Below are 13,160 nucleotides of genomic sequence, written 5' to 3' on the forward strand. Positions count from 1 at the left end.
CTTGGCCAGCAGGCTGAGGACAAAACAAACTGCTATCAGTAGGAAACACTCCTGCCTGAAAGTTTGCTGGAGACACCAGAACCCCATAAAGTTACAGACCCAAAGAGCACTTCCAAGGAATCAGCAGACAATGAAACCAGCTCCCCTTTGTGTTTACAGTCAGCACATCTCCACACCTTCCTCACCCACCATCCCAATTTGCACCCCAGGGGTAAAACACTACAGTGAGGTTTTCTGTCCTTCCCTCCCGTGAAACAGTTAGCATTAACCCTGAAAAAACACTGTATCTGGCACATGAATTCATTCCCTTTGAAACAAAGGGGACATTTACACATCAAAACTATTCTTTTGAGCTCTCTGTTACCACAGACAGATGTTATTGTGTTGATTAACCTGCTTCATATTTTATGGATGCTTTTTGGTTATGGGTTGTTTTGTTCATTTGTGGTGGGGTTTTTTCACTCCAATTTCACTTTGAAATAAACATTAAATAAAAGACCTTGGCAAACAACCAGTTTAGTCCCCCATGCTTGGCCAGTCTTTCAGGTGCAACATAAAGGAGCGTGCTCTGGACTTTGGCAAACATTTTCTTGAGTAGTAGAAGAGCACAACTCTGTTACAAAAGCCAAAAGGGGGAGGTAATTCATAAAACACTCAAGTCTCCTCCTAAGCACCTTGGTTTTATAGGGTAATTTCCCAACAACAGACCAGATCCACCACTTCTTAGTCATAAAAGCTGACGAGATCAAAACTCAAAAGAGTGTAGCAGAAGAATACTATGATCAATATATAGAATTGCTGCAGAAGCAAAAAGCACCTGTTTCAAATCAATTACATGCTAATCTTATCCTTAATAAAAGCTGCTGCTGTTGATTAATACAGTAAAAATTATGGACATTATTACAAGAGAGCATCTGATAGAAACTTCTTATCTGATAGTCACAGGGATACTTGTTCTCGCCTGCATTCAAAACTGAGGGAAATATTTGCTAATTTTTGACTGCATTTTGAGTATTAGCACTGCCATTTTTTATCCACTTTTAGCTAGGTTAGCGGGAAGTATATGTGATGATGTCTTCTTCTTGCAGCCATTTAAAATAATCAAGCAAAAACTGAAAAGTTGCACATTCCCCAAGTTTTGCATCATAAGCATAGGAATTTTCAGGGTGCAACTGAATATTTTGAAAAGGGTGCCCCTTTTAATTGTTTGCTAAAAGCTCTGTGAACATGTGACTGCTGTGAAAACAGTTTGCAGAAAAGCTGAAGGAAGAACTGTACATCAAAGCCATTTAAAAAGCACAATTATCAAATAAGTATGTGCCTCCAACCCTTCACCCAAGTGCTTTCCTTGAGTGCATGGAGAGCACTTGCATCCACTGTCCTTACTTCTGCTCCCCCTTCTCTCCGCTATGAGCAAGACTGGTCTAACCCTTAAGCCTAAATTCATCACCTCCTGCTTCTACCTTGCCTTTATCACAAGTTTTAAAACACCCTCCTGCACTTACGTTCACTTTTAGTTCAAAACTGGTTGTGTTTCATAGAATCACATAATTTTAGGGGTTGAAATGGACCTTACAGGTCATCTAGTCACAACACCCCCTGCCACCTTCCCACTAGACCAGGATGCCCAAGGCCTCATCCAGCTTGGCTCTGAACACTGCCAGAGTTGGAGCAGTCACCACTTCCCTGGGCAACCTGTTGCAGTGTCTCACCAAACACAAAAGCCTTTCTTAGACCTTCATCTCCTTTCCAATGGTGCTGTGCTGTAATGGCAAGTTCCTCTGCACAGGAGACAGCTTCTCTGCAGTTCTTGCTGTCAGCAACAACTATCCTGCAATTTTCAATTCATAAAAGGAAAAAAAAAGTCTCTTTTCTTCCTTGCCAAATATACTAGTTTCCCTATCTGGCATGTATCCTTTATCAAGTACTCTTAAAGGCACATGGGTTTGATTTTTCTATGGCAGACCCTAAACAAATACAGACAAATCACATCTGGTTTTGTATCATTTGTGTCCCAGTTCTAGATCAGACTTCCAAGGTACACTCAAGGAATCTCAGCAGGTGACTCTTGGAAGTCTTCCTATTTGATTAAACCAAAAGCAACTTCTATACCAGCACCAAGGCTCCTCCTCTCTACTGTCCTACCAAAAATATATACCCAAAGGAAAGTTTTCTACAGCATCTGGAGAGGGAGAACAAGATACTCCATGAAATCTCCCCTAGCAATTTGGCAACAGCCAATGTAATTTATGTGGAAGGCAATTGGATGCTCCCATGATGAATGTCAGTAAAAGATAGACAATCTTCCCCAGTTTCTCAATAAATATTTAACAGCAGATGATGCTGAGGAGGTTTCATATTACTAAGACTTCATTACTTTTACACAACATGCTACAGGCCATTTCCTGGAATATGTAAAGTATTATACTGAATAATTAAAATGAGATTGTACTTTTTGAACTAAGCCAGACAGATACACTTGGTGATTCAGCTACATGATTTGACAGGGTGTGTTTGCATACTCAGTATCTTGCAAAATTTGATCATCCATAAACAGCTTCTCCCAGTCATTAGAATGCATTATTTATTCACACTTGTGCATCTATTTCAGGCTCCAACTCCATTACAAAACATATACAAAACATTTTTAATGTACTAAAGCAGGGCACGCAACCAGGTCTCCACCCACAGATCACATTTCCCAAGGAAAAACCAAGACCTCCCAAGGTATCTTCTTGACATCAAACAGCCAACAAGACTCTTGTTTCATGACTGCTTTTCCTGAGAGATCACCTCTTTCAAAAAAAAATTCCCTGCAGAATTCCTAAAGGGGCAAACCAGCTACAAACCAACTGTCTGGCTGAAGACCCTCTGCCCAGGGTGTTCTGCTTCAAAATGTACTCCTTTCCCTCCATCTACTTCCCTGAAACCTCTACCTATTGCAATAACCCTATCTAATAAGCAAAGAATAAATCCATGTGTAAGTGAAATGGTCCAAACCATTCCAGTTTCATTTATGCCAGTAATTCCACTGATTTAAAAACTACTGCACTGAAGTCATTGGAACCATAAATGTGAGGAAAATGAGAAAGATTTGGCCATCATCCTGTTGCTGTTTAATTTTGCAGACAATGAATCCCTGAGTGTGGTGCGCAGAATTACGTCAACACCAGTGGTACCTCAAAAGACAGGGACAGGCAACCTCTTTACTTCCTCCATCACCTTAAAGATGTACAGTGTTTTAAACTTCCCTCCAAATGAATGAACTCCAAATGAGAAGACACCAGAAAGAATAACATCAGACAGGCATTACACATGAAATTCAGTACGTACATTAGGGTACAAAATAAAACCAGAATATCATTAGCTGCCTTAATGAAAAGGTTATGTAAAACTGCTGCACCTAGTGTGGTTATGTCCAGAAATGAGAAAAAGTGTTTTGATATGAGAAAATCAGTAACAAAGCCACCACAAACCCCAAGCACTGCAGAGCTGAAAAGCAAGTGTTACTTAAAATATACTAATTGCATGTGGCATATAATAACATATTTTTCACTTTAGTATCACACTGCCATGTGATTTAATCCCTTTTGCCATCTGCTTTAAACAAATGGCAGTGTTATTCCCAAGAGGAAAAAAAATACTTCTTCTCTGATTCATGTCTACCAAGTATCCCAGAGACACCGATGTCTCACAGCAGAGCATGAGTGCTGTGGGATGGAGAAGAGGCAAATTTGCTGCTATCTTTTGCAGAGTTAAAAGTAAGATCTTGCTTGTTCCAATAAATCAGTGTGATTCTCAACTTGGAAGATATAGGTGCTGATGCTGCTCAACTTCATATTCTTATATATTCCCATTTCATTTTATTCTCATTATAACTTACATTGAGCACTGAATGGGCTCTGTGCTCATCTATTTAGCCATCCACACTAAGAGTAGAAGGGATATGTTGAACATAGAAAGGGCAATTTGGAATTAATTGCATGATCTAAATGGAGCATCTACTCAATTTAAAAATACAAAAAGTTTAAAGCATCTCAAAATATCACACCTGCTCAGAAGGTTTCCCAGCAAACTGGGAGCTCTACAAGGTCATGTCATCCTCCACTTTTAAAAGATTTCCCTTTTCCCCCTGCTCAAGTGAAAGAACAGAAAGATTTTGCTCACTGTGCAGAACAGTGAAAAAACCAGCACTGTTAAAAATACCATGAAACAGATCAGAAAAAAAAATTTAAATAGACTGATAAGCATTTTCATGTGCCATTCTGCAGGTGGTAATGGATTGTCCAGTCATTGACTACAAAGGATGCTGTTTAAACAGGACACATGTAAAGTGTGTGCTGGACAGGGCACAATTATGTTCCAGCTCAGAAGAGGAACAGGTCAGATGTTCTCAGGAGTTCTTTCAGCAGCAATAGTACAGAAATTAACTCACAACCGTCCCATATCCAAAACTGTGATAACGTTTTTTGGGGAGAACCTTGGAAGACTAGTTATTATTTAACAGGTTGCAAGTGATGAAAGCATTCAATGAAGTCCTCAATATGGGATCCCATTAACCACCTCCAGCACTTGCAGCAGTAGCTATGCATATCTGAATAAGGCCCTGAGTTACTGAGCTTCATTCCTTGCTAAATTCCAGGTCTGAGATGGAACCACAGTTTATATGACCACAGCCTGCTTTTTAAGACTGTAGTGCAAAGCATATTTCACCTGTTTTTTATCACACTTGCACTGGTTTTACATTGTATACCTCTTCTGACTGCAACAAATTCATCTTACACAATTAGGAGAAAAGAGCCAGGCCCATACAGCATTGTCCTCACCTCCCTGATGCAAACATAGAGCAGATACTTTCATACAATGTCATTAGGCCATAACTGGTGCTAAGTTAACCTGTTGTTATTTAACCCCAGCCAGCCACCAAGTACAGTGCAGCCTCTCACTCACTCCCCCACCAGTAGGACTGGGAAGAGAACTCATGGGTCGAGATTAAAGACAGTTTAATAGGGAAAGCAAAATGCACACAAGCAAAGCAAAACAAGGAGTTAATTCACTGCTTCCCACAGGCAGAAGGTGTTCAGCACCTCCAGGAAAGCAGGTTCCCATCATGCACAACAGTTACTCAGGAAGGCAAACACCATCACTCCAAACGCTCCTTCTTTCCCCTTCTTCCCCCCACACTGTATACTGAGCATGATGGCACAAGGTATGGAATATCCCTGTGGCAGGTTGGGTCACTTGTCTCAGCTCTGTTCCTCCCAATCCTCCATGCACACCCAGCCTTCTCACCAGTGTGGCAGTACAGAAAGTGGTAAAGGCCTTGGCCATGTGTAAACTCTGCTCAGCAACAACAAAAACATCTCTGTATTATCAATGGTGTATTCAGCAGAAATCCAAACCATGGGCCCATCCCAGTCACTGTGAAGAAAATTAACCCTACCTCAGCCAAAACCAGCATATAGCCAAAAAATGCATTGTTCTAAACCTCACCTAAATTACCAGTGAGAAACTAAAGCAAATTAATCTGACCCAGTTTTAAGAACAGGTTCAACAGAGGAATCACCACTAACACAATTTTCTTTAAGAAACAGGAAGAAAATCTCATATAAAGAATAAGGAAAAACAATGGAGTTATAAGGTAGTAGACATTGTTTCTGGAATTTTTTCTTTTTCTATTGCAAATTAAATATTTTACATCTCTAGAAGCTACTTACTTGATGAAAACCACTATGAATGGATTATTTTTCAAAACTAAACTATCTCTTTTGCTTATATGCATGTACGTACAAATTTCTGTTCTTTAAGAAAGATTAAAATTACATTAGTCAAATTGAGTCCTACTTTTGCTGCCTGTTTTGCATTTGGCTGGTTTTGGAGATCACAGGTTTTCCTATATTCCCTATAAAGATGTAAACTATCTTTTTCACTGCATCATGCATAAAGATGCTTCATGCTAAATGTCTGAGGAAAAGAAACTCCCACAATCAAGTTTCAGTGCAGTTTTCCAGACCTATCACTTTTCAACCCTATTCCTGTAGCTACAACATCTGAATAAAAGAAATTAAAGGTAGCACCAGCAAACAATGCTGTTCACTTCAAAGCTTAAAAGAATTAAAATTGCACTCGTTCCTGAAATCAAAGAGGTGAATCCATAGGTAAATCCTTAGGCATCACTTCAGCTAGTTAACCTGACATGTCAATTAAATGAAAGAGTAATTTATTCAATTCTCAGTCTAGTCTGACACAAAACCTATACTTCCCTTGATTCCTAATTAGCCAAAGTACTTGTCTTCTTTCATGCAGATAATTTCATAACCATTAGTGTAAAGCATTAACACATTTTTCTTTCAATCATATTTTCCTCCTGTTGACTGACACACCTTTTCTAGCGACTGTACTTGTGCCAGTTTCAGCTTTGTGGGAACTTGCCTGAAGGTCTTTAGTAAAGTTCCCTCCCATATACATAAAACAATGATATATAATCATGATGTTAGCTATGTGAAGAGACATATGTCTTACCTTAGAAAATATGAATGGAAAATTATGCACTGGAGGAATTTAACCATTTCCATTTGTGTATATTTATGAAGCTTAATTGAATAGTACTTAACATATAGTAGAATACAGTGTGATTAACTCCTTGACAATGTGCTCAGATGGTACTTCTCCTTAAACAGTTTAAGGTTTTTTTGGATAGAGCAGACTTCTCACAAAATGCCTGAGAGTTCTGGGAAAATTAATCAAACCCAAGAAATTCCTTTTGTGTACACACAGAACTTATTATATACTAGATCTGACCGTGTGTGTGTGTGGTGCATGGCTGTATCCAGTAAACCATACTCAATATTTATTTCTTAGTTCTATTTTGACTTACCAATTAGGAATGTTTTTTGAGAGATGACTATGAGACTTTATACATAAAGCTGGTTGAAAATAGATGAGAATGTCTTGAAATATTCGTCCACATGAAAATGCTAAGAGTTTCAGCTGCCATTCAAGTTCTTTCTAGTCTTTCTGTCACTGCGTCTCAGTTGGTTTTCCTTCACAGTGATCAGAACTCCATACCCCACAAAAGTCTGGAAGTGAAGGCACAAGGTCACAGACCTCCTTAAACAAGAAACTCTCTGGGGGAAAAGCATATCTAAAAATACTCAACAAAAGGAAAACCACCTTTCTTGTACAAAATGTTCATACTGTTCAACTTGATGCACATTCCTTATGAACAAGTGATGTACTTAATTTCCATGTGCAGACCCATTTGCTAGGGCTTCATATGCCATCTGTCTTTTAGGGGGAAGTTTAGCATTCTTCTCATTCCTCACTCCCTCTACAGTGGCTCCTGATGCATGACAGGAGCAAGTCTGAATCATCCAGAGTCATGCACTGGATGATAAGAGCCTGAAATACTTGTCACCTTTTGGGCCACAAATGCAACTGTGGAATGTGATAGCACATCTCTGGGAGGAGGCTTCCAGCCCTGCCTGCTCTAGTAACACACTGGTGGGCTTCACAGCACAGTGTGCACCATCAGAATGCTGCAAGCATTTGTTGCACTCGTTTATATAAGGAGCTTTGTTTCACCTACAGTAACTGCAGGTTTTACTGATGTGACTTAGACAGAAAGACTTGCCTGAGCCTCTTGGCCAGGTCTTGTAGCCAGTGCTGGTCTGCAAGATGCTGGGACTGCCCTGGTACCCTGTTACAAGGGCAAGATGAGGATGTCTACATAAGATGCAGTGACAACAGCTAAACACAAAGCTGGTCTATTGTAGGTGTCTTTATATGCAGAAGCTCTACCAGCTTATCTTAGAATCAGTGCAATTAAACTGGTACAAGCCAGTTTAATTAAACCAGATGCTCTCATGTGGGCTCAATAGAAAGTAACCTGGTTAGCTTGCATCTGAATGTTTGCCAGTGCAAGCTAAGCCACTTTTGAGAGGCTTAAACCCACATATGTGCTCCTTTTCAAATCTTCACTAGCTTACCTAACCTATTACTAAAATGACAACTTCAGTCAAAATAGAACAAGTTTCACCAGGCTAATTATTTAGGCATTTTTAGGAATATTAATCTCCTTTACTAATCAGCTTGGTTTGCTGATTGTAGTGATGTGACTAGCCTTGCCCTACCTTTGATTATAAAGTGCTATTTTGGCAATCCACGTACCAAGGACTAGTAAGGCTGTATTGAATGCCTGCTCAATGCATTACAACAAGTACTAAGGAGCAAGTTCCTTAATCAAGGATCTAAGACAATAAAAACCATTGTACATGTGTGTGCTTTTAACTAATTCTGGTGCCCACTGGTCTTTGCTGTGATCTGACCTGCATGAAGGTGGTGTGAGTACAGAAGTTATTCTGCACTGCCAGCTGTAGAAAAATGGGTGCTAGGGCCCTGTTGCAGTGCCATATCTCACCTGAATTTCACAGGAAAATCCCACCAGATTACTTAATCTATAACACCAAAAATGCACTCTTGTCCCCTAAGACTTTTAGCTGTTGTGTTTTCACATGCTGCTCTACAACAATCACACTAATGAAAGAGGTCAGATCAAAACTAGCATCGTGCAACTTGAGAAATAAACCCCAGACAGCTTAGAGTTTCTCATTAGCATATTTTTAAGTCCTTCAAAGAATTTTCAGCACAATGAAGTGCTCAGATAGGCAGCCTCTTCCACTCAATTTGGTAGACACCATCAATAGCTGCCATGCAATCTACATATCTGTGGAGTTCTTGTAAAATACGAAAATGAAGAAAGGTAGCACAGTAAGAGCTGTTTTTTAGTAACATAACTTATTGTCAAAGAAGTTATCACTTCCTTAGAAGTAATGTAATTTTCTATCCAAAGCTACAAAGTCTTTCAAGATATTTTCATTTCTCATGAAAGAAAAGGGTATTTGAACACTGATTATAATTTAAATGGTAAATCAAGACCTATTCTAACTAGAAATCATCAAGTACTGTACTCATGTTCTAAAATAATCAATAAAATGTACTTGAAACAGGAGTGACTTCAGCTGCAAAAAAAAAAAAAATGCAAAAAGCATTGGGAAAGGATTTGGAGGGAACAGCATTCTGAGTACTGTTATGCAGACACAGCATTTTGTGGGTTTTTTCAAAATCTTTTTGTATTGTTTCTGTTTGTTTTCTCTCCTACTGTCAAAGAGATTGCAAAGAGGTATACAGTTGATTTGGCAAAATCTGTTGCTTCCACTACAACCAAGCCACTTCTGATCGTAGGACTATTCATCCCCATAGGCAGCAAACCACCCACACTACTTCTAAATCAAATAGAGCATTAACTACCATTATTGCAGGGATCCTTGTTGCTTTCACATGAAAATGACATCTGTTGGTAAGGATCACTGGATTTCCACAGCGCAGCAGCTAATGATGGTTGACCAGAAGTATGCTCGTTGAGATCCACCTGACTTTCACTAGTCTCTTGGTACATCAGAATTTGAGATATTTGGCCCATACATACCATCTGCATAAACGAGAGATGCTGATCTGTTGAGACTTCTTAGAGATGTGCAGATTACAGCTTCATTGAAGCAGAATGCGTTTTCACCACACAATTCCTGCAGAAGGGGGGGGAAAAAAAGAGAAGAGTATTTTCACATTTGTCCAGCAGCAGAATCATAGAATCACAGAATATCTCAAGTTGGAAGGGACTCATAAGGATGATAGAGTCCAACTCCCTGCTCCTCACTACCTGCAACTAAAGTGTGTGACTATCAGCGTGATCCTGAAGAATCCTTATACCAGGATACATGAAATTAACTGCCAGACAGAATCAGGACTCATAGCAAATAGTCACCTAATTTGCCAGAAGTTAGCCTCAAAACTTGTTAAATTGGATATGTACTCAGGAATAAACAGCTATGACCGAGTAGATTTGGCTTAGCTCACTTCAAAATACAGTAATAATTGCAAAATAACAGACAACAAAGGACTGCTACCTGGGATGCACCAAGCTCTGCTGACTCCTTTCAGGGGGTTAAGATTTTGCCTGATGCTTCAATGAGGTACTAGTTCGTGTATGCAAATCTGTGTACGCTGCAATCCAAAAATAACACTGCACCTCATGTAGACAGGTAATCACAGAGAACAGGACTGCAGCAGTCAAATTGGGAATGGCAAGCAGCTTTCAGCAATCAAGCCATGGCTCCCAGGTGCTGAAAATGCAACTCCTGCAAAGACTTCTTGCCTGCAGGTGTTTATTAAGGCCGAGCTCCCCAAAAAAGCAGGACTAGCAGTGTGAGCTACTGCAGTGTTTGGTCACCCAAAACTAACAAGGTTCAGTGTAATGCCAAAAACACTGGGCTGAGAATAGTGGCTGACTGGCAGCCACTTGGCCAGCTCTGCTGCTGCAAGGAGTATGGTAGTGGAAAATACAGGATAAATATATTCTTAAGGCCTGGAATGGGTACAAATCCATGTAGGCTACTTGAAATAAGAATACAAGCAGTCTTAAATATGAAATATTATATTATATGAATAACTAGTTTCTGACACTCAACATTTAATTATTTTGCCTCCCTGTGCAATCCTGGCCATCCCTGCATCAGGCTATCACCCTTCAATTTCTTCTCCTCAAAAGATTTCAGAAGTCACATCCATCAGAGCTGATAGGCAAGTTCAGTTTTGGTTTTATGATCCACTTCTTAAGCACTGACAAACAAGTCAAAATTGTACCACATGCTGTACTAGTAAGAAGTGTCTTTGTTGTTAGGGCTGGTAAGTATATATAGATAAGTCATGTTCAAACAGTGTTCACAAAAAACTGATGAAAAGGGGGAGGTCAGAGGCCAATCCTTCACCTCCTCATACAGGCACAGGCTTAGATGGCAAATGGTGCCTGCCCATTATGGGTGAGTTGCCAGCTGAAAAACTATGGAGGTGACGGCCTGAAGAAGGTCTCTACACATTTTTTTGTGAAAACAAGAACCTGAGGGGAAAAAACAGCTGTTTGGGTCAGTGAGCTTTCAATATATGCAAAAGCCAGGCAAAATGTTTTGATTTTCAGTGCTTTAGAGAACAGTAATGGCAAGACTGTGCCCACTGAGGAAAGAATTAGAGATGGGGTCCCACCTGGCAGGTAAGCACCCAGACAGCTGAGTTCAGAGCCAGACTGTATCCTTCACCCCCAATAAAAAAGTAACCATTTTAGCATTGAATCCTTAAGCAGCTTCAGAGCTACTTTAAATTGCACCATCTAATAATGCCTTTCTCCAAGCCGTTACACCACCAGGGATGGAGCCACACACTAATATCTTCCCCTAAGAGACTGTTGGTTTCAGGGGAGCAGGAAACCATCTGCCACCTTTGCAGAGAGGGCATGGTTTTGTTTTTTGTCCCCCAGAACCCTCAGTTCCTCTTCACAGAATCATAGAATCATTGAGGTTGGAAGGGATCTCCAAGATCATCAAGTCCGATCTTTAACTAATGACCACGTCAACTAAACTATAGCATTAAATGCCACATCCAGTCGTTTCTCGAACATTTCCAGGAATGGTGACTTGATCACCTCCCTGAGCAGCCCATTCCAATGCCTGACCACCCTTTCAGTGATGAAATTCTTCCTGATGTCCAACCTGAACCTCCCCTGGTGCAGCCTGAGGGCATTTTCTTTTGTCCTGTTGCTAGTTGCCTGGGAGAAGAGGCCAACCCCGACCTTGCTATAATCTCCTTTCAGGTAGTTGGAGACACCCAAGCTCTTTTCCAGCTGGTGATCCCCAGCATCTACCTGTGCATGGGGTTGCCCCTTCCTGGGGACAGGACTTCGCACTTTCACTGTTAAACTTCATAAGGTTCAAACAAAGCCCTTGGATATGCCTGAACTTCCCACATGCTTACTTATTTCCTTATCAACCAACAAAACCCAGATGGACTAGCCTATTCATCAAGGAAAGTGCTTTTAGGTCTGCGGACAGGAACATAGTTACAGTGGAGAATCACACACCTCATGGCTCTCTGCAAATGAAGACAGACCACCATGCTTCAAGTGCCACAGGAGTGTCTTTTGCATTTGCATAATGTTTGTTTCTCTCTTGACCATCTTCTGCCTCTCCTGGAGCCTTTCCAGGTTCTGTTGGTACTCCTGCCTCTGCAGCACCAGTTCCTGTCGGCTCTTCTCCAGCAGCTCCTCCTGGCACCTGCACTCTCTCTCCCGCTGCCTCAGCTGGCTCTTCCTCTCCTCCTGCTCCTGCTGCCACCAGTCACATTCATGCAGCCACCACTGCTGCTTTTGCTGAAACTCCTGCTTTAATTTGTCTATGTTGGCCTGCTCCACCCCTTGTTTTTCCAGATTCTGGTATTTTTCTTGTCTCGAAACGAGGTTTAGCCAAGAACCGTGGCCCTGTCCAGTCTTCTCATTCTCTTGCAGGTGTAACTTAAGGAGCTCGTGGTGGCTGTTCTGAATAGCCAGTGCTGCCTAGACATCACAACAGAATCAGACACAAATATTTAAATATCAGCATTAATCCATTTCTATGTTTTTTTACGTAGAAACACTACATAAAAATGCTTAAACCTCTCATAATATCAAATAATTTTTGGGGGGGGGTATTTCTTAAGCAAGTAGAGAAAACTCTGTGATAGTGACTTCACAAAGAGAAATTTCTAAAAGCACTCAACCATTCTGAGCATTAACATGGCTTCTGGTTTACACTTGGTATTATTATACATGGTTATGCTACAGCTGTGCATATGTGCTTCAGTTACAGCTGAGGTCCCGTTCTGTCAGAGGGTGTTAAGACACGCAGGAAAAATTACTTTTCATGGTAAAGAGGGCATTAAGACACTGGGAATGTTATAGTCATCACAGGATTCCTAACAAAGACGTGGCTTATACAGATAAAACTGTACCACTTCCAGCACAGCTCACTCCAACCCTAAGGCTCTCCTTGCTAACCTGCAACATTGCAGTCCTACTCCTATCAGTCCCACAGGCACCTGCCCACATTACCGTGTCACTAGGACCATACTGCTACATGCACCTGACCAAGGTATCAGTGCAAACATAAACCTGAACTATAGTAATGATTTCAGGTTTGATGTTTCTGTCTTACAGCAAGAGCTCTATATTCCATTCTTCACAAGGATGTTGTGACACTGTTTGCATTAAAGATTTTGACATCCTCTAATAACACCAA

At 40.6% G+C, this 13,160-nt stretch overlaps 1 protein-coding gene across 1 annotated transcript in view; it reads right to left on the minus strand.

The window, feature by feature from the left end:
• The window catches only part of ARHGEF28 (Rho guanine nucleotide exchange factor (GEF) 28), a 42,656-nt gene that overhangs the window by 7,438 nt on the left and 22,058 nt on the right, over positions 1-13,160 (minus strand). The window contains 4 exon segments of the mRNA XM_009072133.1: positions 9,310-9,445; positions 9,447-9,584; positions 11,747-11,774; positions 11,967-12,439. Coding sequence (XP_009070381.1) covers positions 9,310-9,445; positions 9,447-9,584; positions 11,747-11,774; positions 11,967-12,439 — 775 coding nt within the window.

This window comes from Acanthisitta chloris, unplaced genomic scaffold (genome assembly GCF_000695815.1).
Source record: "Acanthisitta chloris isolate BGI_N310 unplaced genomic scaffold, ASM69581v1 scaffold5923, whole genome shotgun sequence".
NCBI classification, from domain to species: domain Eukaryota; kingdom Metazoa; phylum Chordata; class Aves; order Passeriformes; family Acanthisittidae; genus Acanthisitta; species Acanthisitta chloris.